This window comes from Asterias rubens, chromosome 5 (assembly GCF_902459465.1).
Source record: "Asterias rubens chromosome 5, eAstRub1.3, whole genome shotgun sequence".
NCBI classification, from domain to species: Eukaryota; Metazoa; Echinodermata; class Asteroidea; order Forcipulatida; family Asteriidae; genus Asterias; species Asterias rubens.
In genome coordinates, this window is record NC_047066.1 from 19,259,756 (window position 1) to 19,286,153 (window position 26,398).

Genomic DNA, 26,398 nt, shown 5'->3' on the forward strand with positions numbered 1-26,398 from the left:
GCATCTCTGAAAGCATACAAAGTAATGCAACAAGTGTGGTTTTTCTTTCAATATTTCTTGCAAACTCGGCCCAATTTTTTTCTGATATGTTGGGACATACCAAGTGGGAATGTTGATCTTTGACTATTACCAAACGTGTCTATAGTGCCTTTAAACGCTGTCAAAATATTATGCATAGAGCAATTTATTGCAATAGTACATTGTCGGCTGCAGACCTATTAATGTCTATATGCCTATACTGTACACCGCCAGTTTGCTGCACGCATGAGTTCATTTTGCTCAATATTAGCGTAGCATGGATGGCTAATCATTGGAAATAAAATCATCAATAGCCAAGCGGTGATAGGCGTAAAAATGAAACATTCTGGGTCATTCACGGTGTCATTTATAAGGAAACAATTTTCAGGACGAACGATTGAAGATAATTCGCACTGAACTTTAAAGACAGTGGACACTATTGGTAATTGTCAAAGACCAGTCTTCTCACTTGGTGGTGTATCTAAACATCTGCATAAAATATCAAACCTGTGAAAATTTTAGCTCAATTGGTCGTGGAAGTTGCGAGATATGAATGAAATAAAAAACACCCTTGTCACACGAAGTTGTGTGCTTTCAGATGCTTGATTTCGAGACCTCAAATTCTAAACTTGAGGTCTCAAAATTTGCAGAAAATTACTTCTTTCTTGAAAACTACGTCACTTCAGAGGGAGCCGTTTCTCACAATGTTTTATACCATCAACCTCTCCCAATTACTCGACACCCAAGTAAGGTTTTATGCTAATAATTATTTTGAGTAATTACCAATAGTGTCCACTGCCTTTAAGGGTGTAAGTAGTCTAGCTAGGCCTAAATTGCCCGTAGACGCCTGTATGATACTGTGTAACTGACCGTGAAATCATTAAGGGCCTGTATAAGTTAAGTAATGATTGTGACAATATGGCAATAACCATATAAAATTAACAAAGGCGTTCAGTGCCATTTTCTTCCGTGGCTTTCTTTGACTTGAAAACATTGGTCACAGTGTTGTTTTGGATTATATTATGAGAAAATAATTATAATAGGCCCCTAGTTTTCGCAGCATCTGTGCTTGAAAAATTGCGAATTACTGCTTTCTGACGGGAAATTCATCGAGGAATTTAATTTCACAAGTACTTAGAATCACCATGATTGTAACCATTGCATCTGCCCACCACAAGGCACTTATTATTCCCAACAGACGTTTATTTGTTTCAAGCGGAATTCTTACGCGAGTTGCGCCTTGAATAAAGGCCAATGTATTGTTCATTAATGGCATTTCGCACAATGGGAAACAGTTCAGTTCTTCCCAGTGGTCAAGTTAGAGTAGGCCTACCTTGCAATATTGTATATAAAATAATCTAAGAGGAACCATGTCAAACCAGGATGATGTCTATACAATGATTCTTTATGTGTGCGTGATATGGTCATACGTATCAATAGGGAGGTTTAGCTGCATTTTCTAACGCAAGCAAAATACGTGAACGTGAACGTCCAGAAAATTGTGTTAGAATCTCAATTTTGTTCACGTCAGGTCTATACGTATAGGCCTACTGTCAGGAACGTCAAACGTGAGCATGAAATACCCGAAGTGGTGACGTTACCTAGAAACAACACCGTTCACCACGTTCACGTTTTCGCTCGCGTAACGTGCAGCTAAACCTCGCTATTGGCTGAGAGTCTGAGAGTCGTGCTCATCAAAGATGGTGGTCAATGACGTCATGTGCATACATGTACTCGCATTTTCGGAGTTTTCACGTGGAATTATTTCTCTTTCAGCTGATGGCGTCCGCCTGTTAATAAGTGGCGACCGCTGGGAAGTGACAGCAATTGAAAGAGAATCAATACCTGGGCCCAATTTCATAGAGCTGCTAAGCACAACAATTTGCTTAGCATGAACTTTCTCCCTTGATAAAACAGGATTACCAACCGAATTTCCACGTGATTTTCAGGATAATCAAACAACAGCTGTATACCAGTAACAAGCAATACGCAACAAATCGACATTTTGTTGGTAATTCTATTTTTATCAAGGAAGAATTTTCACGCTAAGCAAATGTTTGTGCTTAGCAGCTCTATGAAATTGGGCCCTGATTATAAAAGAGAAACACTTCCTGCGTGAGATCATGATAGAACATCACAACGTGCGAATGACAAACACTACAAAGTGAAAAAGAACGCACGTGACACTATACTGGGGGCCTCAGTCCAACGCGCTAAATAATGACCGTCGGGTGTCATACCATGTCCCCAAGCGATCTTGACCTACTCGTGCTCTGCTAATGTTGTACTCGAGAAGGGCAAAGCTCTCAGTGAACTTGGACACGTGTACTCGCACCGTACTTGAATGTCCAAGTACTTGGACTTGAGCATTTATTCAGCCACCCGCCTATACGGGTACTCGGCCAACTTGACCAACACACTCATTTCGGCACTCTCATTTGAAAGGCCTTTACGATCAATGCTTGCATTTGAAGACGAAAAAACACTTTTTGCTTTCAGTTGCTGACGACAGGCATAGTTGACATCAAAGAATAGGATGGCGATCTTCACCTAAGGGCACTGGACACCTTAGGTAATATTGTCAAAGACTAGTATTCTCACTTGGTGTATCCCATCATACAAACCTGTCAACATTATTTTTTGCTCAATTATTGGTCATTGCAAGAGAAGAATGAGAGGGGAAACACCATTGTTATGTTGCATTACTTTTTGTGCTTTCATATGCATATTAAAATGCTTCAGCTGAAGTACTGTTTAGAATTTACCTCTTTGTAAACAAGTACGTTATTAATACTTCAGAGGGAGCCATTTGCCACACTGTTTTATACTATCAACAGCTCTCCATTGCCCGTTACAAAGTTTTTATGCTAATTTGAAATAATTACCAATAGTACAATACCAGTACACTAGTACCAGTACTAATTACCAATTACCAACAGTTGAATCGCTCAACCTTCATCCTTTTCATTTTTAAATCGAGGTTAATGATTAATATGATGTCATTATGCAGCTGTTAATTCATCTACAAAATCTAGCATCGGGGGTCGACTTTACTGTGAAAACAAGTTGAACGTATCAGGTTTGTTTGAAATCAAAGATGAGGGACTATGCTGGATGTTTGTTTAATTTACAGATCTTATCATGGTGTTAATGGCTCACTGCAAGACTGGTCGAGCCCTGAAGACACGGTCACCCCTGGTGGTAAGGATCAATGTGCATTATAAAACAGTCACGTAATGTGTGTATCAATTACTATTGCAAAACACGAAGAGCATCCTCCATTTAAAAAACAAAAATCAAAGCTATCATCAAATAGTGGAGTGTATAGCGGCAGTATAGCAAAACAGGCACTCATAACTCATAAGGCAATAACCTCTAGCACTATAAGTATAGTCAGTAGACATCAATGGCGTTACGGCAAACCAAATACACCCGTGCAATGCCCCATTCAATCTCTTAAAGCTATTACAGCGAACGAACTAAACATCTTTAAGTATTTGTAAATATAAATATGACCAATCACGGCACTTATGTTGATGGACCTTCCGGTTATATGGAACAAAAAAATATTACATTTTTTAATTATTATTTATGTTTAATAATAAAATGGCAGCGAACCGTAGTCTGGTTTGCCACCCGCGCAGCATTTTACATAGGACCTCGGACGATCCTAGTAATAACAACAGCCTGCGGTTATAATTTAGATTGGTCAATTTAACTTGCTCGAGAGTCCCAATTCTTCATACCCTCTGCACTAAGGCTTTGCCATAAAAAAATAATATACTGTTATGAGCACCGTTGTGAAACGACTGAGAATACTATATGGGGATGAAAGTATAACCACTAAAAGCCAGGCTTTGTGCCGTGCGTTGTACACTATAGGGCCGTTAATGGGCCTACCCTACATATACTGCAGCCATTCTTCGATTGCACTTTACAATGGTACGGTTAATGAGCAAATTGCTCCCAGTTGTTGGTCGGCCTGGAAATTGACACACTTTTGAAAAATGAACTGTTTCATGATATATAGTCCAGATAACTTTATAATCTTGTAAACCCTCAAAAAGGTACGCAATATCAGTGTGGAACAAGATAAAGACATCGTGTCAAGGAGTGGCTTTCATCAGCATTCAGTTTTGTGGCACAATCCAGGCTTTTAAACCCCACACAATAAGTCCGGATAACTTTATAATATTGTAAACCATCAAAAAGGTACGCAACATCAGTATGGAACAATATAAAGTACATCGTGTTAAAGAGTGGCTTTCATCAGAATTCAATTTTTAGGCACAATCCATATTTAAAAGCTTTTAAATCCGAAACAATATTAACCTAATCTTTAAAAGTGTATCACTAGTTCTATACCTCCTAAACATTCTGTAGTCTACGTTTTTGTGTTGTTTGTTGCAGCTAAAGTTCGATTAGCGACAAATTCTTTTTTACTTTTATACTTGAACCAGTTATACTGTCTGCCAATTGTTGTCTATACCCGGGGTGAAGACAAAAATATAGAACTGTGTCGTGTAGATTTAATCTAAAAGCTTACAAAGTTATACTAAACTTTTAGGCTCGCTAACAATAGAAAGTCCGTACAAAAAAACTACAAGTACACTCTTCAAAGCAAAGAAAAGTTTCCTTCTAAATAATGTCAGTCGAGAAAAAAAACATTAGGTTGTCCACCAAGGGTGAAGAAAAAAGAGATACTCTCGTATCGATTTAATCTAAAAGCTTACAAAGTTAATGTGCAATCTCATTAATTATCAGGGTAAACTTTTAGGCTCACTAAAAGGCCTTTATAAAAGTTCATACAAGTACACTCCTAAAAGGAAACGTTTCCTTCTGAAATAATGTCAGTCGAAAAAAATAATAGCATTTTGTTGTCTACCAAAGGTTAATACAAAGATGTAGAACTAGTAGTACAAATTTAAACTTAAAAAGCTCACAAAGTTAAATTCAATGCTCACTAATAACAAGATTAGTCTAAAAGCACACTAATTATATGGTTAATCTTTTAGGCTCACTATATGTAAAGTTCATACAAGTACAATGCTGCCAGAAAAGTTTCCCTTTTTAATAATGTCAGGCGAGAAAATTGCGTTTTGTTGTCCAAGGTTGATGGATACAAAAATATAGAACTATGGCGTACAAATTTAAACTAAAAGCTCAATAATCTAAAAGCTCACTAATTACAAAATTAATCTAAAAACACATTAAATCTTTTAGGCTCACTTATTATAAAGTTCACATAGTAGGCCTACAATCCTCCGAAGAAAGGTTTCCTTCTGAAATAACGTCAGTCAAAAAAGAGTAGTTTTGGAGACTTCCCTATAATCTACTCAATTGAAAACTTTGGAACGCTAGGTGGCAGCAGACTTACCAGGTAAATTGCCATTGTTTACGTAGTTCTGAGCATGCGCTCATTCCCGAGAACAATGGATTTTACCTGGTAAGTCTGCTGCCACCAAGCGTCCCACAAGTCTCCCATTCGATAGCCGCAATCAAAGTATGCCACAGTTTGTTATTTTTATAACACGACGGTAAAAAAATCAAGTAATGAAACGAGCCTCCTTTTGTTTACGCTTTTTCTTGCTTGCCTTTAAGGTAATTTTTTTTGCATCAGAATGATCTGACGTCATGGGCTGTGATGGCATTTTGTATTTACACTGTTTTCAGATGATCGTGCGATATGGACCGTGGAAGGAATTAACTTATGGTACACCATCAAAATTAACCATAGATGAAAGTGGGCGGCAATCTTTGGAATTTTGATGATAAACACTTCTACGAAATACACGCTAAAGGGGTATATCATAAGTAAGTAATGATCTCAAATTAGTCCCGTTTAAGTATAAATATTCCATTACAGATATAACTATAGGCTCTATATTGCATTTAGATAGATATTTATTTTGACGTAGCCAGTGGCATTGGAGTTAAAAGCTTTCGAGACACAGTTTGGTTAACTGTTTAAATTCCAGGGATGCGCCTTTTGCTTAATAGTGCCCTATATTGTTTTGTTTTTACTGTATTTTGTGTTAATAAATAAATAATACTAACAATCATAAAACTACGATAGTCAGGGCTGTATCAGGGCCGAATTCATAGAGCTGCGAGCACAAAAGTAGCTAAGCTAAGCACAAGCACATCATGCTTACAAGAACAAGGGTGTCATGTCACAGGCACCATCTTTTATGACTGGTATCCTACTATCACAGAGAGCAACTTGCCTGCTTAAGCAGCAGTTCAATGAGTCGGTTCTAATTCCCGATTCCACTTTCATGAACAGCTTGGCCGAGTCTGTTTCACTAAGTAAGTTGCTAAAAAAATGGTCTTGTATTGACCCAATTCACCTGGGATGCGTTCCACTCGCGCAAACATATTTCAAGTGGAACGAGTTGTTCGCCGCCACCGTTGGCGAACGTTGGCAACTTTAGGCGAACATACTTCTGAGGTGTTGGCGAGTGATTTTTAAAATGGCGGACAAGCATACGGTATTATTTCTTTGTTACAAACATAATTACATTGTATTTTCGGTGGATGATAATGCAGATTTGGAATAACAAAGTCAATTAGTTGATGTAATGATGTCAAAAAGTGGACTATTGCAGCAAAATAAAGTTTTAAAAAAACTACGTATAGTGCGCGCCATCTTCATTTCAGGGCGCCGCCATATTGACATCTCGTATACGCACCAATCGTTCAAAAGATAAAAAAACGTTTGCGCGAACAGTTGCGAGTCGTTTGCGGGAGTGGAACGCACCCCAGACTTCATCATCAGAATAATCTTGGATGCGCCATTTTAGTGGTCAATGTCACTGTGCGTTATTCAGTGAAGTGCGCATTTTAGGCGTAAACCTAATGACCACCAAAATGGTGAGCGAGGCACAGTCACCGCGTGTGTCGTGCGTGCAAGTGGTCAATAGTGGATAAGGTCGACTTTGGTGGCTCCCCCTGCCTTTCACCTCTGCAGACCCCGGTTTACATTCCACAAAGGAGAGGAGACTCTAGCTTGGGTTTCAGACCTATACCTCATTCTGTGCAGTTTTTCCTCTGTGTTTTTCTTTCATCTAAAATGTGATTAAACAAGGTCTCTTCACATTCAGATGCACAATAGCAGTACAAGCCTTTGAGGACTGGAAAGACTATTTTAATATAAACAATCAATAACAATTACAATTTAAAAGGATTGTCATTCATTGAAAAAAACACAATTCATCACCTCCCTCTCAAGGCTGAATGATTATACATCTCAGAGACGAACCAATCCATCATAATTTCCATTTAATACTGAGTTCAGCGTAGAGTTTAAAGACCTACTTGAACGAAAATGGAAATAAGTAATCTTTGCTGAAATTCAATTCAAATGTTTCCTGTCAATAGTAAATTAAGTTCACTTGAGATTAAACAAAATTTAAATTGAGTAAAAAACAATCATTTTGAATACCTTTCTCCGGTGCATCAAAAAAAGATTTGCTAAGAAACATGTTACGTCACATGGTTAGACTCGATTCAAGTCCCGTTCTCGTGTGAGCGGTCCTCAAGCTAGCTATTAACAAGCCGTTCAGTGCGTGCTCGCCGTCAAAATGTCTCTGCGTGCGGAACATGTTTGGGGGCATGCAGAGCATCACAAAACAATAGTTTTCTTGCAATGTCACGGGATTGGGGCTTGCTCAGTTTTGTACCCGCTTTGTTGCTGCAAAAAGGCATGAGATATAGCAAAGCAACCCAACACATGAAGTCAAAGTTTTGCCATGTTGATGCACGCCGGCGTCAACGGCAGAAGATATGTAGGTATAACTTGGTTTGAGAAATCGAGCTGGGTTAACAAGAACATTAGGCTGTGTCTGAAACGGCGACTTCGGCTACAGCTTTACGGCTATAGATCAGGGCCCAATTTCATAAAACATGCTAAGCACATGAAAATCTTGCTTAGCAAAAACAGGTTACCAGCCAACATTCCATAAAGTTTACACTGTTACGACTGGTGCCCCACTCATTTTGTGCTGAGCAGAGAAATTTGTCAAGCGGAATTTTATGCTAAACATCTTTATGAAGTTGGGCAGAGCACGCCTTCCAGTGTTGAAGAACAGGCAGAAGTTCAAGATCTGGCCGTAGCTCTTAGCCGAAGTCGCCGTTCGGGCACGACCTTGTCTATCCTATGGACGATGTGACCAGCGACATCACATGATGTTTACAAGAGAGCCAACAAGCTTGGACTTAATGCAGGCACGGTTCGTACAGAGCTCAATGAAAGAACACATTTTTACACTTTCTAATTCTTATCAACTTTTGATATGTTGAAAGGGGGCACATCTCAAATTTTGTCCAGCTTTTACTTTCATAACTCTTTTTGATTTATGTGGAAATATGACACAAAATGTAAAATTTCCCCTAGATCAGTGCAGTATAATCTTGCCTGCCAGAATATCAAAGGAATGTACAATACAAGGTTACACTTATTGTATTAACAAAGGTCACATGTATAGCACGAGCAAAATATTGCTTAGCGAGAATATGTTAACAGCCAAAATAAGATACCGTTTACAGTGACTGGTTTACCCCAATTTTTCACCTAAGAATTCGACATGGTGAAGACGTGGACAAGACTTTTGATTAATAAAGACAACAACATACATAATAACATACAAACTAATTTCGTATACCGCAATTCCGTCGGGACACAACGAGGGACAAAAGGAAATCTAATAACAGAATCGACAAACCAAATAGACAGAGTATCGAACGATGAAAAAGAGTGGACAAGGCTTTGTAAAAAGTGTCAATTTAATTATCAAAAAAAGAGAAAAACAAAATATATATATATATATATCATTCAAGCGGTTGCCTATCTAGTTCATCTCTGACGTTGCTAGGGAAACACAGCAGTTAAAGAATACGAATGTGTTGCTGACGGTAAAGCGGTTTCCAACGCAAAACTTTATGAATTGCAATTAGAAGATTCAAACGCATTCGTAAGAAACACTCTGGCAGATTGGCAGGGAGGCCCAAGGCCCGACACCATTGCAGATTAATTATGCATCAAGGACGGTACACTTCTGAGAGCATCCGGAAAAACTAATGATTTCACAATCCTTGTGCAAAGCCAGTAAACATATTGCTACAAGCATAGATATGCTATCCGTTATAAATGAAAGGAACACGTTGCCTTGGATCGGTCGAGTTGGTCTTTGAAAAGCGTTCTGTAACCGTTTGTTATATGGGTAGAAAGATGTTGTAAAAGTAGAATACAATAATCTACACAAATATGCCTCGAAATTGCGTGGTTTTCTTTTTACCTCGTCGACTAACACGGTCGGCCATTATGGGAGTCAAATTTTACTCCCATAAATGGCCGACCGTGTTAGTTCGCGACGTACAAGGAAAACCGTGCAATTTTGAGTGATACTATTTTTGTGTGGATCATTCTACTTTTAAAACATCTCTCTAACCATATGCATTTCAAAACAAACGGTTTCAAACCCTTTTCATAGACCAACTCTTCCGATCCAAGGCAACGTGTTTCTTGAAGATGAATGATATATTAAAGGTACTGTACATGTTTGGTAATTGTCAAAGACCAGTGTTCTCACTTGGTGTATTCCATCATAAGCATAGAATAACAAGCCTGTGCAAATTTGGGCTCAATATGGTCATCGAAGTTGCGAGAAAATGATGAAAGAAAAAACACCCTTGGACGAATTTGTGTGCTTTCAAATGAAATAAAAGACTTCTAGCTAGAAGTCTTTTTATTATTATAGTGAGAAATTACCTCTTTTTCAAAAACTACAATACTTCAGAGGGAGTCGTTTCCCACAATGTTATTTACTACCAACAGCTCTCCAATGATCGTTACCAAGTCAGTTTTTAAGTTCATATTTGTTTCGAGTAATTACCAAACGTGTATCCTTCCCTTTAAAAGCATTTTCATAAACGAGCCCCTGATAAATCATTGACAAGCTGCAAGTTGATGCTAAATGGAGACTCATAAATAGCTCATAAATATTGTTGAAGCTTTGCATGATGTGGGAAAAATAAAAATAAACTATGAATAGTAAACTTGCGTTTCAACTTAAAGACAGTAGGCACTATCGGTAATTGTCAAAGACCATTCTTCTCACTTGGTGCATCTAAACATATGCATAAAATAACAAACCTGTGAAAATTTGAGCTCATTTGGGCGTCAAAGTTGCGAGATATGAACGAAATAAAGAACACCCTTGTCACACGAAGTTGTGTGCGTTTACATGGTTGATTTCGAAACCTCAAATTCTAAACTTGAGGTCTGGAAAATTACTTCTTTCTCGAAAACTACGTCACTTCAGAGGAAGCCGTTTCTCACAATGTGTTATACTATCAACCTCTCCCCATTACTCGTTACCAAGTGTGGTTTTATGCTGATAATTATTTTGAGTAATTACCAATAGTGTCCACTGCCTTTATTTCAGGTCACTGATGGCGTTTACATTAAACATAAGTGAGCAATACCGCGCAAAATTGTCATGCTTTCTAACATGTATACAAATAATGGTTTGATATTGACATTATAATCTAACGCAGGTTGTTCAAACAATGAAATTCAATATTGCAGGCCAGCATCAGATTTGTCTATCACTGTGAGTCTCACCTCGTCCCGTGATAAACAGGAATAAAAATCGGGGATCGAGAATACAGGTCAAATAAAAACAGACTGCCGCAACACATTTAAAATCTATCTGTACTTTATTTTAAAATACCGTCTTTCAAAATATCTTAGGTACTTACGTACAATATTAACAATGAATAACATAGAATTTATTTTTTTTCAAAATCAACAATTACCTCAAAACTCTGATATGCCTTCCATGCACTTAAATTTCATATACTAAATTACACTTGGAAAATAGAATTGTCCCCGAGTTTTAAAGGTGTTTGAATTATTCACAGTTAAAAATAACAAATCCATTGTAGTCGCCCTCTTGCGCTCAGATCCTGTCCCCACCCAAGAGATTGGGAAAAAATGCACATTTGTATAGGTTCTTCGATGCACCAAATAGCCTCCAAAGTATATCTTTGCTCTCGCCTGCCCACCTAAAAAAAACACTTAAAAAAATAAATAAATAAATAAATAAAAAATAAAAATACAAATTAGAGTCACATGTTTGGTTAGTCCACTGAACCATTCAAACACAATTCTTGAGACACCAACACCAACCGTATTTCGTTTCATCGAACAAATTGTACTCGACAATGGAATTCAATTTACAGAAACACAATCTTATAAGCGAAATTGCCTTTTCCCTTCATATCTGTGTGTTTGTGTTATTGACAATCAGTATTTCAATTATGTATTGTTTGGGGCAGTCAGTGTGTCGCCAAATCGCCATCGGGTACCACCAGCCTTGCTGAAAACCTTCTCGAGGGAATTTAATACCGTCAAGAATAACAATAATAGAAGACAAACTTTATAAAAGGAAGAAAACAAAAACAAAAAACAACATCTTCACTGTTCAAAGTTGTTATACGGGATTTGTAATGCTGTGTTAAATACATTTAATATAATTTGAGGTAAAACAAAGAAAAAATACTGGGTGGTTCGAGTCCCACTCTAACTAATTTTCTTTGTTCGACCCCAAATTGTTTAACTTTGGTCTGAAGTCTTACTGATTATGAAGTTTAATATTATACGAAACCATGGGTACTGTGGGGTAAGCAAGTGCCGGAATCTGTGTCAAAATCTGTGTCAGAATGACTTTTGAAAGGATCAAAGTGACTCAAGAATTTATTTATTTGAAAGTTTGCAGAAATCGTGAATTTGGTTCGAATATCTGTTATTACGATTGAGCGTTTTACAAACTATCGGCCGTCCATGCCAACCAAACCGGTTTTTTAATCAACAAAGAAAGGTATAAAACAAGGCTACCAGAAAAGCTTCAATGTCACATGTTAAATTTTTGACTGGTATCCCGCTCATTTCTGCCAAAGTAGGAGACTGTTAAGTATTTCCGTCTGCACTATGAAATTAGTCCCTGTTGGGCTTAGAATTTCACCGTAAGCGAAGCAATGAAATTGGACCCTCAAGTGAACGTGTCACCTCTGAGATTTTTGATTATGAAAAGAATAATTTTTGTCTCGCTGATTGCGTTATACGTATACCATCCAATTCAACTAATGGACTGTGAGGAAAATTTCAACTTCAATCAATAGAGAAGTCGTACACAAGAAGGTTGACAATAAATTACTTCTATTCAACAATCGAGACCATGAAAAGGCTAGCTGTCGCAACCTAGTTTAATGGTTTTATTCAAGTCATGCCTCCCAAGACAGACAAGGTCGAACATAAAGTATTACATTAATCGAATTACATCCATCTACCTGAAAGTAGACGGGGTGGATTCAAGATTTACAAAAACGTCTGAAGGCTAATTTCAACGTATAAACACATTTTAGTAACCCTACAGAAACGTCTAAGGATAATTTCAAAATAAAAACAAAATTAAGTCATACTGCAGATCATAGTGTTGGGTCAGGGGCCCGCTTTAGGGCCCCGAAATCGTTCAAACATTAGATACTCGCTGGTGCAATCAAGGATATTTCCGGAAGCATTTTACAAATTATTTTTGTTTAAGCTTATCAATTTTGATTTGATACACGGGGAGGCTGCTTCGACCCCCCTTAATTCGCTACTGGATAAATCTTAGTTCTTGTAAGAGCGTATGGTTCACTCTGTTAGAACCACAACTAGAAGTTCGATTTTAAAACCGATCTGTAATGTGTTTCAATATTTATGGTGATTGATTTTGAGAAGGGCAACTCGTCCAATTGAGCAATACTCGTACTGATAATGCACCAAAGGGTAGGGAAAAAACACCTTGCACATCATGTAGTCTATGTATGCATAATAATGATAGGGAAAAGTATATTCAATAGTTTCTTTTTAAGAGAGTACGTTCTTAATCAGACAGTCTACAGATTTCATTGGAATTAATTTGTGACAATTTGAACGTCACATTATTTGTTTTTACCCCTACTAGGATGTGTGTAAGCACTGTATACTCAGTTCTGTGAAGAAAAGAAAAAACCTTCACAGGCATTTTACTCGTCGGATTTGAAACCATGATCGTTGCCTTTCTAGAGCCTGATTTCTTATCAACTAGACCAACGAGATTGTCCCGGTAGCTAGACAGTTTTATATAACACCCAATCAGATCCTTGCCATTTGATTGGAGGATTGTCCGTCACGTGATAGCAAATAAAAGTACCATTGCACGCTGAGTCACTCACCGTGCTTTTTCGTTCCATCCGAAAAGTACCATTGCACGCTGCCAGCGTGCAATGGTACTTTTCGGATGGAACGAAAAAGCTGAGTAAAAACATCACTGCGTGCGCGTTGTCTTCGGTAACGCAGCAAGGCATATTAGTAAAATTACTAGCATTCGTCTTCTACAATTAAAAATTGGAGGCCTACGCTTTGTTTGTTTTGAAAGTTGTATCTTTCAATCAAAATGACAAAGATCTACTTGGATGTTATATAAAACAAATAATGAATGTTTTTCATTCGTGCAATGATGCGAATATGTTCATTCGTTGAAAGCTGGAATGTTCCATTCAACTCGGCTCCGCCTCGTTGAATAGAACATTCCATCTTTCAACTCATGAACATATTTGCACCATTGCACTCATAAACATTCATTATGTGTATACTAATCCTGTGTTTTTTCAGCATACCCTCCCATGTTAAATTTAACACGGATTCAATGTTTTAACATAGTTGACGATACACGTTTTGGTTGGATACAATAGGCCTAGCCTACTCGATTGTTTGTGATCGCATCTAAATATTGACCAGCAGCAACTATAACTATTGGTCTAACCCGTGTCATGAAGGTAGCCCGAGCCTAAATGTAACCCATGTGAAATGCATAGACGCCGACACTAACATTAGCCTGAACCTAAGTATAGTCATAGCCCTGTACCCTCAGCTATATTAAACGATCAGCGCATAGGCCTACTACGGATCGAAACGTTGAGTAGTTGTTAAAGGCAGTGGACACTATTGGTAATTACTGAAAATAATTATGAGAATAAAACGGACTTTACCTCACTTGGTAACGAGTAATGGGGAGAGGTTGATAGTATAAAGAGAAACGGCTCCCTCTGAAGTGACGTAGTTTTCGAGAGAGAAGTAATTTTCCACGAATTTGATTTCGAGACCTCAGATTTAGAATGTGAGGTCTCGAAGTCAATCATCTGAAAGCACCCAACTTTGTGTGAAAATTTAGTTTTTTTTCATAGTTATCTCGCAACTCCGACGACAATCGAGCTCAAATTTTCACAGATTTGTTATTTTATGCATGTTGAGATACACCAAGTGAGAAGACTGGTCTTTGACAATAAATTGTCAGTATTGTCCAGTGTCTTTAAAATACTCGACTAATTTCAGAACCAACACGACTCAAGTAGAGTTTCACATGGTGTTACTGCAAACCTCTATTAGTATGTTATGCAGCTATATAGTTACGTTTGGGGTAGATTGAGCAACAGCGTATGACCTACTTTTAGGTGTGAGCTAATAATAGCTATACGGTTGGGCCACATTTAGATCTCGGGCAACATATAGGTATCCAACTACAAGGGTGTGCTGTACGTTCTTCATATTGTATAAAGTGCAGTCAATCTAAATATTAAAACATTCTTAAAACAGTTTTCTAAAAAAGTATCTCATTTTAGATGAAAACAGACACGACGACTGTTACATGACCGAGTATAATGTTTCCGACTTAAGTAAATCTAAACACCAATATGCCGTTAAAGTGCGAATATGCCATTAAAGTGGGAGTGATTTCTTTTGGTCGGTATATATACAAACAAAATTCACTCAGCGCAACCACACTGACTTAACACTATTATTATTAAATATGAGATCAAAATATAATGTTATATAAAAATTCAGCAGTCTGCCGCGAGGTTGTAATCAGTTTGGCAGGATGATGATATTAACGTTTCATTGTGCGGCAAGCCACCGGCAGTAGGTTTAATCCATAGAGCTATATATATATATGGCTCTATGGTTTAATCACATTGCACGGCGCACATATTGTGCAATCAGGTGGTATAATGTCCTTCTTTGCAAGTCAGTTTAGTCAAGTGATAAGAAGTTTGACGAATCTTCTCCAGCAGACCGAATTAGACTCGATTAGTCACACGTAGACGAAGTGTAAACAGCCATTCTCAAATATGAATCCCTATGGAGACATTTTTTGTTCTTTCCATTATCAACTTTGTACACAACATTCTTTGTGGAGCACCCCGGTCTTTAGTATTCCCCTAGGGGGTCCATTTATTTTCACTTCTCCCCCTTGGTCTCAATAAGGTTACCGAAATGGGGACACATTGACGAGAATTGTGTTACATCAGTTTGTTTGATTGTTTTATTTGTTTTATATCGCTAAATCACAAGGCCGGATGCGTCCGGCCACATCAAGATGAGGGCTACACGTAACATTTGAGCTGTCGACCCAAATCAACTGCCTTCAGATACCCAAGAGGAACACAGCTACCTACTCCTGGATGTTAAACAGGGTTACCCTCTTCACAGTCCGTAAGGATGATATGTAGGCATGGGTATCATCCACTATGATCCCCTGGTTGGTAGATCAGAATGCACTACCTTCCAAACTTCTTTACGAAGCTAGGTTTATGTCACCAGGGGGGTACACTGCCAGCTACTTGTGGGCGGAAACATGGATACCCCCTTCACAGTCCGTAATGATGTAGGCATGGGTATCATCCACTAGGAGCCTGGTTGGTAGATCAGAATGGACTACACCCTCCCACTTTCTTTTACGAAGCTAGGTTTATGTCACCAGGGGCACACTGCCAGCCTAATTGTGGGGCGGAAACAGGGATACCCCTTCACAGTCCGTAAGGGTATCATCCACTAGGAGCCTGGCTGGTAGATCAGAAAGCACTACCTTTCCAACCTTTTACCAAGCTAGGTTTATGTCACCAGAAGCACACTGACAGCTACTTGCGGGTATCGTCCACGCGAGACTGGTTGGTAAAAGGCAGAATGCACTACATTCCCGCCACTAGCCTTGCTCATTGGTTGATGACAAGCTACAATACGCGTTTCGGGTTTGTATTCTGTGAATCATTCGCAAGGGTCAAACTGCCGGATCCCTCGGATGGCATTTCAGGAACCACCTTGTTGTTTCCACCTCGACGACAAAGAGCCAGCTCCTTGAGGGCTCTCCGGAACGGTCTATTCCTGACTGTGTAGATCAGAGGATTCAAGCATGAGTTCATGACGACCATGATGACACCGATGTGGTAGTAAGGATGAGTGAAGTCAACAGCAATGCCCATCATGAAGCAAAAGAACATGGTCTGGTTTGGACCCCAGCAGATGGCGTAGGTGATGACCACGAAGAGGAGGGTTCGCTGGAGCTCTACGGAAGCCTGGGCTTGCCACAGCTTACGTCGACTCCACTTCACATCTAAAAGAATAAGAAATGAATAGAAGGTCAGGTTATGTAATAAAAAGGAATTAGAGATAAAGTGCGCCACCAAGAGTTTGCCCTGGAATGGCATGGGATATTGGTATCGTTTGCAAAGTATATTACAAATTTGAATGGTGAGAATACGATCTATCTGAAAGGCCAGTTGACTATTGGTAGCTCAGATTGTTATGAAAAGGAATTGGAATAAAGTGCGCCACCAAGAGTATAAAATAAGTAAAATATTACTTAAACATTTTGAATAGTGAAAATACAATAAATCTGAAAGGCCAGTTGACTATAATATGTAGGTCAGGTTATGTAGTAAAAACTAGTTTAAGATAAAGTGTGCCACCAAGAGTCTGTCATGGAACGACAGGGGGTTTAGTGTATTGTTTCCAAGTACATGTAGTTTTAGGCCCCTTGGCTTTAAACATGAAACTAAAAATTCATTGTAATTTAGCTAAGAGTGCCTACTTTGAAATTGACCTCGCGGTAAACTCTTAGTGGCGCACTTTATTTGGTACCAACCTCGCTACCACGGCCAGCGAGCCGTTTGAACACCGCTCGTCACAAACATTATATCAAGCAAGGCATGCTGAGAAAAAATGGCGCGGCGAGATCGATCACTCATGGGAACAAGGTTGCTGTAGCACAGAAAATACTGCGTAGGCACAGTCACAATAATAATAAAAAAAAAAATTCAGTTTCGGCTGGTAACAAGTTCCCTGTTTGAGCAATTTTGTTCTGTGCTGAGCAAGTTGTTATGCTTTAAAACAGGCTTCATAAATTTGGGCCCTGAGCTATTCCATTCTGTCTCACAATCAGTCAGAAACGATCTAGCGAACTAATTTGGTTCTAAATTAACCGATCCCACATCATCATTGTAAAACGTGACCAGTCTTGACAAGGACACTTCCGTGCTATGATCGCAGAACTAATGACATGTGACCGTCTGTAATGAAGACTTTCAGACAAAGTGCACTTTCGACGCCTCACTTCTTCTATAACTCAGAAAGATTCGCTTAATTTCACTAATCAAACACAAACATAACATGATTAGACATGACACTCATATTTTTTATCCTCTGAAAATACGGGGATGTGGTCTGAACTTCATTATGTGTTGAGTTTTAATGCAATGTTCTTAATAAACTGGGGCTGGCACCAGGACTGATATGCGTTTTAAAGGATTTCAGAGAAAGCGTCGTTTAAAGGGGAGGTGTGCACGTTTTGGTGCAAACCATACTCTTAAAGACAGTGGACACTATTGGTAATTGACAAAGACTAGTCTTCACAGTTGGTGTATCTCAACATATGCATAAAATAACGAACCTGTGAAAATTTGAGCACAATCGGTCGTCGAAATTGCGAGATAATACTGAAAGAAAAAACACCCCTTGTCACACGAAGTTGTGTGCGTTTAGATGCTTAATTTCGAGACCTCAAATTCTAAACTCGAGGTCTCGAAATCAAATTCGTGCTTTCTCAAAAACTGCGTCACTTTAGTGGGAGCTGTTTCTCACAATGTGTTATACAATTAACCTCTCCCCATTACTCGTAATCAAGAAAGGTTTTATGATGATACTTATTTTGAGTAAATTACCAACAGTGTCCACTGCCTTTAATACTAATTGCAATAAAAGCTTTTGGTTTGAAGAATACATCAGCTTTCGTTAGCATAAAGCACTTTGAGAATAATTTTTCCTAGAAGTAGGCCTCAATGTGGTTATGTAAAAAATATCAGTTTTATGCCAAATCTTTTGAATCGGAGAAGCGTTACGGCAGTAAAGCCCGGTTCATACTTCCTACGAATGCGAACGAAGCGAATTCGACGTCAAAGGGCTATAAAAACCAATAAAAACAAAACAAAGGTATACTTTTTTCATGAACATCCTACAATTGTGCTTCAATCACAGATAGCAATTTGGATCTACTAAAGTGGTTAATATCCATAATAGTTGCTTTCGTGGTAATCTTGACTGCATTTTCTTTTTAGAGAGAAACAAAAATTAGAGCAACCTTGACGGCAAGGTTTCGTGTGTACGTCATACCCTCAGATTAAACCGTAGCCAGATTTCTCATCTTCTGATTAGTTGCTTAAGATTCTGGCATATCTATTATCATTTGTGAAGTCACATTTTTGCTAAAGTTGCATCCACTCATTTCGAGTAGATAGACTCATTATAAAAAGGAGGGAAATTTACAAGCCCAGCCCTTCAAGTGCAATTTTTGTCAACATCCCAAAGTGTTCAATGACGTTACATTTCTAATAGTGGTCTGCATAATACCTTTCCGGAGAATTTTCAATTCAATACTCAATTTTGATAAAAATAAACAAGGCAATGACATTGACCTTTTTACTGTCGCAGAAATTCCTCTTCGGAATAAAGACGCCCATTTGTTGTTGACTTCCAATGAAGCAATGACTGAAATATTGCTTCCAAAAATTATCAAGCAAAATACAATTTTACACCATTTTAACATGAGGGTTACAGATATATTGCCCCATCCAACTTTCACGAGGACTCTATCTATTTAATTGAATGGTGAGTGCATCATTAACAAAAGTGGACCTTGGAGACCTTTCATTTTGTATGTCAAACCCTTTAACAATTGCAGTGCTTTGTGGAATGAGGGTAAATTTTATGCATTAGTCATACATTAAGCATACACAAAAGAAGACCCTAACATTCACATGGTTCTGAGTCGAGGTTTGGAAAGGTCTCTGAAGGTTTGAAAGTTTTTCAAACCCTTCTTATAAATAATGTCATATACATTTTCTCCGCGGCTGAATTACCCCTTAAAAGGATGTCGTGGCCGAGCGCACAAGAGCACCGAACTCAAGCTCTGGTGTTTCTGTTCAGCAGAGTGTGGGTTCGAATCCTGGTCGTGACGCTTGTGTCCTTGAGCAAGACACTTAACCATAAGCTTCTCTCCACCCAGGGGTAAATGGGTACCTCCAAGGGCAGAGTTGGTTCTTGTGATTGATTAGCTTAGTGCGCTACATATTTGCCGGCACAGGCTGTATACTCCCCACGGAGCTGAGATGGTTTAATGAATGGTTTAAGGCCCAGTGACCAGGGGTAATAATGTTGAAGCGCCATGAGCGTCACTGCGTGATGGACCTGAGCGCTATATAAGAATCCACTATTATTATTATTATTATTATTATTATTAAACATTCGACTCAACAATTATATCGCCGATTGTAGGTTTTCACACACTCGTGTGTAGGTACGCATGTCAGCTTATGGGGTACTTTTAACGTGGGGGTGAGGAATGAGTCCCGAAAGCATACTCGCCGTCGAAATGTAGCTGTATATTGTGGTCCCGCGCGTGCGGAACAGGTTGGGGAATGCTGAGCATCACAAAACAAGTTTTCTGGTGATTGCACGGGATTGGGACTTGAGTCATGTCTACTCTATCCTCGGCTCTATAATATTCTACCTTTTAATATTCAGAAATTTAATTTCACATTCATGTCAAACCAACCTGCCTGTTGTTGAGTGATCATATTCACTTGTTTCTTCAGAGCAGTAATCATCTTCCACTGTACAGCAAACATTAGAATGAGCGGTCCAGCATAGTGCATGAGGTACGGATACACCCCCATCACAATCCGAACCTCGTCACTGGGCCAGCCGTTATATTTACAGTTGTCATCCCCGTCCAGTTCGTACACAAAGAAGAAGTATAACAGCGAGCCCAGGGCTTCAACCCAGACCAAAAGAATCATGACGCTGGTCTTCCGAACTGTGAAGAAAGTCTTGTATTTCAGCGGGTAGACTATAGCTATGAATCTTTCCAAGTTGACTACGACTAGACTGCCAATGGAAGCAAGCATGCAAGCCCATTGCATGAATTTACTCACATAGAACCGGCAAAGGAAATCGCCGAAGGGGCCTCGCATGGGCGGAGGGGTGGGGAAAACGTTCACTGGGAGGGCCATGATGCACACTAGGATATCCACCACGGAGAGGTGCACCAGGAGTTGACTGGTGTTGGTGCGGAGAGCTCGTACACGCGTCAGTACGATGCACACCAGGACGTTGCCTATAATCCCCGCTATGCAGATCAAGGCATACGCAGTGCGGACCACTATGCTGTTCTCGATCTCACCCGCAGCCCATCCCGAGTTCGAAGAGGATTTAGGTTCTGGTAACTCAGTCGAATACTCAAAAAAGGATGAGGCATTATTGTCATCCATTACGATTTTTGAGACTTCTCGCAAAACAAATTCTGCAAAAGAGGAAAAGTATAATTTAGAATTTTAGGTCTCGAAATCAAGCATCTGACAGCACATTACTTAGTTTGACTAGGGTGTTTTTTTCTTTCACTATTATCTCGCAACTTCGATGACCAATTGAGCTCAAATTTTTACAGGTATGTAATTTCATGCATATGTTGAGATACACCAAGTAAGAAGACGGGTCGTTGACAGTTACCAATAGTGTCCAGAGTCTTTAATAGATGTTAAATTTGCATCAAGATAAAGACCATTATTTTAGTTTTGTAATATTATACCTTTGATTTTTTTTCTTCACACATCTCGAGTAAGCTTACTTGGTATACAGTGCTAACACACATCGGTGTAAGGGTAAAACCGAAATTAAGTATAATCTTACCAAATTCAAATCGACATTACAAATCTAACGAACCATCGGCAACCAATTGTTCAAAACCTCGAACCAGTCAAATACACTCGAATATATCAGTATGTATTAAAAACCGCACCACAACTGCTGACCGTGACGTAACTAAGGGAATAAAAATGCAAGATTTACAGCCAACCTCTACCCATAACCATCCATCGATAAAGAGCAATTTCAATTCATGCATGAACAGCACAAACCAAAGTCTACATGTCATGTTGATCTCTATGATAAAATGTCTTAACGTCGAGAACCTAAACTATCTGCACGTTAGAAATAAACGACACTGAACTTTGAAGTACCGGGCCAGCAAGTTTAGCCAGGAATTTCAAGACAAAATTAAACGAATTTCGTCTCGATCTCCGTGTAAGTATTCACCTTAAAATCAAATTAAAATAATTCAGCAAAACAAAAAAATAGAAACATTTTGACGTCACTCCTTTAAAAATAAAACCGGATCATGGTCAATTGCGAGGACTTCAGTATTACATTTTAAGATCGTCAAAACAACTACGAGCAGATTCCCTTATGACTTTGTGACAGAATCTAGAAGGTTTTTGAATGAGTACATTCAGCTCCATTCTTCAGTGTACAATTAAGAGACCATCCAACCAACCTCTACAAAATATGTAATCAAATTATATCTGTTATTGCAAAGAATGGGCCTTTGGCTTACCTGAATTAAAGATTCTACGCACGTTCCTATATTACTTCTACTTGACTCGAATGTGGTATTGAATTGAATTGATTTATGGTGAAATGGTTGAGGGAGTTTTAAAAGCAAAGTATACTTTTGGTTTATAAGATTTGATTAAACAAAAATCATATATGGACATGTATCCTAAGATGTACTCTCTAAATGCAAAAGGGTGCAAAAGCACCGTTTGAAGAGCCAGGAGGGAAAACTCTTTTTCAAATGGTCTTTCAAAAGACCACTCGAAAAAAAAATGTTGTCCCTCATATGGCTCTTCAAACAGTGCTTTTGCACCCTTTTGCATTTAAAAGATTGAAGTTTGCATCCTTTTGGAGTGATATTCCACTTGACTTGGAACCCATAAAAGAGTTAAATAACCACCACTCTTAACATATCAGGTTTCTAAGATATCGCTGAAAAACCAGAGCAAATGTCCACGCAGGAAAAATAATCCTTATAGATACACTATGATCTGAGAACGTATTTGCAGTAATGCTTCTCAGATTCATATTTCAGGGGAAAACAGCTGATATTTTCCCATAACCACATTAATTCGAAGTGAAACTGTTCTCAATACTTCTCAATACTTTCCAAACCTCCGGTATAGACTTCTAAGCATCAAGTTTTTATTGCCTTGATTCAGACAGAAGTTTACTAAAGAATTTCAGCTAAAATTTATTTTCCCTGATACAATAGGCTTTTCAATCTATTCTTTGATTTAAAGGCAGTTTTAATGATAAATTAAATTGTCAATTAAAAAAAAGGGTAATAGGCCTAGTATGAAACACCCTCAGAAAAAAAGAAAAAAAAAACTAACTAAAACAAAGACTTTGTAAGTGTTTGCCTGCTGTTTAAAAAAATTCAGGTCGTTTTAAATATTGGTACATTTCCCTCTCAAAGCAAGTGGGCAAACGATCCGCAAGTCTCAAAGAATTATTCTGTAAAAAAAAACCCATCCCTTTGCCGATTCAACCAACAAACATTATTCATAATACCGTCACATTGCCACCAGTGCTAATAAACCAGTGGGGTTAAAAGAAAAAACTCTTGCATCAAACACTTTTGGTTGGAAACCGGATGTACAGCAGCTTTCGATTGTATAAAAGAATTTGTGAGAAACATTCCCTTCGAAGTAATAATAATAATAATAAACTACAGCATTTATAAGGCGCACTTTACTGAAAAGGAGAAACATTCAAAGGCGCCGGTCAAGTTTTGTCAAGATGTTGGAAAGCAAGCAAGAATAAGTGTGTTTTGAGTTTCTGCTGGAAGAGAGTGATGTTGTGTATTTGTCTGAGGTAATCCGGAAGTGAGTTCCAGAGTCTAGGTGCTATGTTGGAGTAAGCCCTGTCCCCATAACTGACCAGTCAAGTTCGAGGAACATGGAGCGTATTTCTGATAGATCTTAGACCTGGTCTAGTTGTACGGGGTGTCAAGAGATCGTGTATGTAGGGTGGAGCTGAACCATGTAGTGCCTTGAATGTGAGTATGATGATTTTGAATTGAATACGCTGATTGACAGGTAGCCAGTGTAGTTTATAGAGTATGGGGGTGATGTGATCGAACTTTCTAACGTTGTTTTGTAAAAACACATAATCTTTTAAGATGTAAAATTTGAAGTTGTGAAACATTACTGTCAGTATACCGCTTTTCAAATTGTTGATTGCAATCAGAGGTTATTCTTTCTGTGTGGATATTGCTTCGGATTTTCAAAGACATCTCCAAGACGCGAACACCATTTGAAATAGAGGTTATACGATTGCCCGCTGTATTGTGTCATCTTAAACTTAGTATAGGATTAAACAAAACTAACGGTGCAAAAACCAAATGTATACTTTGCCTTTAGCGAAGAAGGTCCCAACAAATTGCTAAACTACACTCTCACTGCCACCAGTGCTACACCAATGGGGTTTAGATAATTAACTATGTGTCATAGGATTACAGGATAACGGAGGCTTACCTTGCAAGGCCTTGGTGGTTTCCTCACTCGTCCATCAGCTGGCGTAACGCTTCTGTGTGCTGTGCGAACAGGGCACTTTGACTTTATACGACGTACGAGGCGCCTGGCGTGAAAATGTCTTCATAAACCGATCTGACTCTAAGTACTACAATACATTGTAGGTTGGCAGAATGCAAACCAGTGCGCAGCAATTCCACGAGTGCCAATTAAACTGGGAAGCATTAAGTAGGCAAAACCAATTCCCAAGTGGCAACATATTATAGATAGAGTTTCGAACTCGCGAGAAAGACAGGGTGCTTGTGTTTTCTTGAATAAACAACAAATCATTTTTTTGTATTCTCTATGGAAATATTAATATCATAATTTTAAGGCATATTATTGATTAATTGATTTCTACTACGTCTTTATAAATATTACTCCCTTATGAGTTTAAGTCAACGAAACGTTTTTTTCAATAAGGATACTTTGCAAATTATGGCAGCATTACAGATGCAAACAAAATGCATTAGGTAGACGGGCAAGACAATAACGTACTTGAGAATCATGATAAGCCCTGGGGTTGACGTCGCAAGGAATGTCTTTCAATCTGAGGATGTTAACCTTGAAAATAAAGATTGGAATAAATAAATACCTAAATATGCTTGAAAGTATCCACGACGAGCGGCTTGTGGACACGATGGATCTATAACAATATGGTTTGACGGACGTAATGGAGTATGGAATAATGGTTCGACGGAAACAATGGGTTGGACAATGATTGGTCGGACAGCATTGGTCTTTTTAAATAGTTTTAGGACACAATGGGTCGGACACAATTGTTTGTTGGACGCAATGAGTCGGACATAATTCGACGGGAAACCAATGGGTCGAGCGATATGGTTTGTCGGACATAATGGGTTGGACAACATATGGTTGTTTGTCGGACATAACACGTTGATAAACGGTTTGTCGGACACCATGGGTGGGACAATATGGTTTGTCGGACATAATGGGTTGGACAATATATGGTTTGTCGGACATAACAGGTTTGATAAATGGCTTGTCGGTCACCAATAGTCGGACAACGTGGTTTGTCGGACATAATGTGTTGAACAATGGGACACAATTGGGTGGACGGATACAATGGGTTGGACAATACGGTTTTTCGGTACGGCAAATAGTTTGAAGGACGCAATGGTTCAGACAAAACATGGTTTCTTGGACACAATGGGTCAGATATGGTTTGTCGACTGAGACAATGGGTTGGATAGTCCAGGGAGGTAGAAAAAGACTACATGATCCATACGTTCACTTTAGTATTCTCTGAGCGATTGTTCACGTGACCACTACAGGCTGAGAGTCTCCAATGGGAGACTTTGGGACGCTAGGTGGCAGCAGACTTACCAGGTAAATTTTCATTGTTTACGTAGTTCTGAGCGTGCGCACATGACCGAGAACAATGGATTTACCTGGTAAGTCTGCTGCCACCAAGCGTCCCAAAAGTCTCCCATAGTGTCTCATATTACTTTGTACACTATACCATTCGCAAGTAAAGCTGATTTTGTGGAAAGTACAACGCTTGGGCCCGATGCAGTATCCAGGTCGAGACAGTGACACCTTACTCTTCATAAACGGATTATATGTTGGTAAACCACTGGGTGCATTAGCAAGACACATACAGACTATGTTTTCAACTCCTCAACAGCGTATAGGACGCCCCTCCAAATGACATACCTCAAGACATTTTAGGTTAAATTGAAGGCTGTTTTTATAGTCATTGGTTGTAATTATTAAAAAAGAATTGTTAGCATAAATAATGACTTGGTAACGAGCGATGGTGGAGAGCTATTGCTAGTATCAAACATTTTGAGAAACAACCTCTGTGAAGTAACTAAGTTTTTGTGAAAAAGGTAATTTTCACTCAAATAATAAAATACTTTTAAAAGCCTTTTATTGTGCAACTGAAAGCAAACAAGGGTGCTTTGGCTGTCATTATTCTCTTGCAACTTCGATGGTTTGTTATTTTATGCATATGTTGGGATACACCAAATGAGAATACTGGTCTTTGACAAGAACCAAAGGTGTCCAACTGCTTTGTTTGGTATTGCTTTGTTTCAGTTTAAGTTTATGTCAGTTTCTGCGACTAGGCCTATATAGTTTGTTTTACACACATTGGTGAAACCAAATAATGCATACACTGATAAAATAAAATAAAAAAACGTAACATTTACGGCGCTTTACCTGGCAGCTAGGGTTCCAGTTCACAGTGGAAGTTTTGCAAACTACCCCTTTAAGGGACAATTTACAAATCTTCCATTGTATACTGTTGCGTCGAGTGCAGAAGCATGAGGTGAATAACCCTAAATCTAATCAGACCGCTCTTCGGCCCTTACGCTGATCTGCACCCGGCCACTGCCTGCATGCCCGCGGGGCTGAGGAGAAATTTAAATTGCTGTGGCTCAACGAAAAGATTGGATTAGGCCAAATTGGCTGTAATGTCACCCGTAAGAGATGCACAATCTGTAAAGACCCAATCGAGGACAAATAAGCTTTTTCATTTTTATTTTAAAGACGTGCACTCTAATAAATAACTTAAATTAGGTATAGGCCTATATAC

At 38.8% G+C, this 26,398-nt stretch overlaps 1 protein-coding gene across 1 annotated transcript; it reads right to left on the reverse strand.

Annotated features, from left to right (window-relative positions):
• Window positions 1-14,425: 14,425 nt before the first annotated feature.
• Window positions 14,426-23,856, reverse strand: LOC117290636 (histamine H2 receptor-like). Its single transcript, XM_033772149.1, has 3 exons — window positions 23,803-23,856; window positions 19,989-20,735; window positions 14,426-16,493 (listed from the first exon to the last, which is right to left on the reverse strand). Exons 2-3 carry the CDS (start codon window positions 20,701-20,703, stop codon window positions 16,114-16,116), a joined length of 1,095 nt encoding a protein of 364 aa, XP_033628040.1. The 5' UTR covers window positions 20,704-20,735; window positions 23,803-23,856; the 3' UTR covers window positions 14,426-16,113.
• Between the last annotated feature and the right edge of the window lie 2,542 nt (window positions 23,857-26,398).

Coding starts and splice junctions, on each gene's coding strand:
- LOC117290636 (XM_033772149.1), bottom strand. CDS start 20,703: ATGGATGACAATAATGCCTCATCCTTTTTTGAGTATTCGACTGAGTTA. Junction 16,494..19,988: donor GATCACTCAACAACAGGCAG/GTTGGTTTGACA, acceptor TTATTCTTTTAG/ATGTGAAGTGGAGTCGACGT.